This window comes from Vigna radiata, unplaced genomic scaffold (assembly GCF_000741045.1).
Source record: "Vigna radiata var. radiata cultivar VC1973A unplaced genomic scaffold, Vradiata_ver6 scaffold_247, whole genome shotgun sequence".
NCBI lineage: Eukaryota > Viridiplantae > Streptophyta > Magnoliopsida > Fabales > Fabaceae > Vigna > Vigna radiata.
In genome coordinates this window covers 372,550-375,617 of record NW_014541804.1, presented here as the reverse complement: position 1 = coordinate 375,617, position 3,068 = coordinate 372,550, and the positions used below count along the sequence as shown (strand labels likewise).

Below are 3,068 nucleotides of genomic sequence, written 5' to 3'. Positions count from 1 at the left end.
AAAAATGTGTTATTATCATAAAAAACCAGAGTGATATAGATATTGTATTGTTAACAATCTCAACAGTATAGTGTTAACATCAAGAATGATTAAACTTGTCTAACTAGTTAGTTAGTGTTGTAAACAAGAAGCTATTAAACTCATATTAGTGAAACCTATTAATAGGTTATTGAGAGAACTGGACGTAACAAAAACACTTTCTTTAACCAAGTGTAATTATTGTACGGACCGTCTAACAATTGTTAATTAACTTAATTAATATTTGTGAAAAAACTTTAAAATACTATTCAAATCCTCATTTACAGTGTTTTCTTGTATTTCAATACTTCAACAATATTTTGATTTGAAAATATTTTTAAATTTCTCCAAAAAAAAAAACTTAAAACACAATATTCATTATTTATTTTTTTTTCAAATAATTTTTGTTTTAAAAGTCTGGTTGAATTCTCATAAATCATATAAAAATGTTCCAACACAATGACTATCATCATATAATATTTATCTTCAACTTTCTATCCCTCTATTCTTTTTTCTTGAAAATTCTATCTTTTCTTTTAATCTTACTTGATTTTTTTTATTTGTTATTTACTTTTATCAATTATATCACATGAAAAATTTATTATCAAAAGTTATTGCGTTTTATTAAGCAAATATGTTGAAATGGATTTTATATAATTGGTATTCAACTTTTTTACGGTAATATAATATGACTATAATCATTAGTTAAATTTATATATATTTATATTAATTTAAAATATTTATTAATTTTTTTCCCAATATTATGAAACAAATTCTTGAAGTAGGGGTGAGGATTCTGCCACGTTGTTTGTTGTCTCCAATTTCTACGGAACACAACGTAAGCGTCGTTAGACAAGTCAACAAAAGCAAGCTCAGCTAATGAAGAGTGGAACGTTGCACTTCCAACTTCAACTCCACCTCTCCATTCTATCACTCGCCATGGTTTTTCTCAAGGTAAATTTCTCAATTTCCGCTTCTTTCTCTCTTAATCAGTTTTGCATTGCTTCTTCTTGTTTTTGGCGTTTTAAAGTTCATCCTTTTTGTGTTTCAAACAGATATGGAGACAAACGGCTTTTTCTGTTTTTGGGTACCTAAGTTTCACCAAAGCTGGTTTCCTGTGAGTCCCTTTTTGTGATTTATTTCTTTTTCACTTATTATTGTTATTATTATTATTATGACGATGATGACGACGACGACGATGATGATATTTGAAATTAGAGAATGTTTGGCTTGGCTCAACAGCGATGTCTCTGGAGACAGATTGCAGATAAAGCCATTTTTTTTTTTTACTGAGTAGAACAGATGGCTTTTACTTGTTTGATTTATTTATCAGTGATCAGTTTTATGTTATCCTAATTGTTTATTTTTAACTTTTATATAAGCTAATTTTAGTTTCGAAAGAAGTCAGATTCATTTTGATTCTTCTTATTTTTTCTTCCGTAGAAGGGTTTGTGGTGAAGTTCGTCTCAACAAACACATACTTGATTTTTTTATTTATTTTTTATTTAGGGATGAAATCCACTTAATTAAAAAATATAAGACCAAATCCACATTTTTTTAGTTGTACAGTCAAACAAACTTTTGCTAAATCTTGAGTGACCTAGAGTATATTTTATCCTTTTGTTTATTTTTTGAATCGCTTGGGGAACTTAAGGATTGAATATATGTGTGTTACTGACTCTGACCCTGGTTCTGGGATATTTGAAAATTGGATAGCAAAATCACTAGCAAAAATTGAGAGTGAAGATGAATATTGGTCACTAGTTATTGTGTATGTTGAATAGCAGAAGCCAAACCAAAGGAAAGCACAATTGTTGGTTTCTATATTTTAAAAATAAATTTATGGGTAAGAGGTGTAATATGAGGAACAACTTCAACAATATTTTATTCAAGAACTCTCTCCTTATCTATATCTATATCTATATCTATCTATCTATACACACACTTAGCAAAAGTGTAACAAAAATCAAATACTAACAATTTCACAGTCCTAGCTTCCTAAATTTAATCAACCTAATATCTGATGGAAAAAATGCTCTAGCTAGGACAAGCCAAATCTAGAAGCAAATCAAGCCATAAGTTCATTGATGAAGATTGCGGAATTTGGTGGTGGTGAAAGGTGTTGATAGCTCATGGTTTTGATGAGTTGTATGGTGATGGAAGGTGTGTTTGGTGGTTCTCTAAGAGAGGTTGGGCCAACACTTGGAGGAAGGTGGCTAGAGGAGGTCACTTGGGTTGCTCTAGCCTAGGTTGACCTTGAAAGAGTAGTAAGGCACAAAAATGGTAGCATAACTTTACTCTCAATCAAAGGTGATTACGTGATGGAGAACACCTCTATTTATAGGCTAAGGTGTCTCAAAATGGGCTGAAACTTTAACCTAAAAGAGCCACCTTGGTTGTCTTGGAGAACAAGGAGAAATCCTCTCCAATAGGAGGGAGACAAGTGGCAAAAATCCTCTCAAATGAGAGAGTGACATGTGACCACTACCTATGGAAAAACTCTCCATTCCTAGAGGGACACATGGCCACTAACTAGGAGGAAAACTCTCCAATGGGAAGCTTCCACATGTCTAGGATGAAATTATTCTCCCTTGTTGTTAGAGAATGGAAGGTCTATGAGAGAAGAAAGGGAAAGCAGAGGACTTGACTGCTAATCAGTTAAGTGGGTTGGGAAAGAGGTTTATATAAGGGCCTCTTTGTTGTATCAGTTGGGTAGTTAGATACTTTGAGTTTTGTTACCGGTCTATGAACCAGGTGAAGGAGGTTAAGCTCCTGTGTACACTGTATTCTTGAATTCTTTGTTGCGAATACATACATTTTTTTTCATCTTTACAAGTTCTTGATTGTTTGAGAGTGAGTGAGAAAGAGAGCTTCGTTAGGAATTCTTACCCGAATCCCTAACAAGTGGTCCGACCTGCCGGATCGGTTCGGAGGAAAACGAGGGCGATGGAGGGAAGAATGAAGGTTGTCGAGGAAAAGATGGAACANCTTGAATTGGCNGTAGATGGATTGAAGGCGGAGACCGCAGCAAATCGTCAAGAATCGATAGC

At 33.2% G+C, this 3,068-nt stretch overlaps 1 protein-coding gene across 1 annotated transcript in view; it reads left to right on the top strand.

Moving 5' to 3' along the window:
- Positions 1-849: 849 nt before the first annotated feature.
- Positions 850-3,068, top strand: part of LOC106778245 (dehydrogenase/reductase SDR family member 12) — an 11,682-nt gene continuing 9,463 nt past the window's right edge. Inside the window, exons 1-2 of the mRNA XM_014666187.2 lie at positions 850-972; positions 1,074-1,135. Of these exons, the coding sequence (XP_014521673.1) occupies positions 898-972; positions 1,074-1,135 (137 nt within the window). The 5' untranslated portion in view covers positions 850-897. The remainder of the gene's footprint in view (positions 973-1,073; positions 1,136-3,068) is intronic.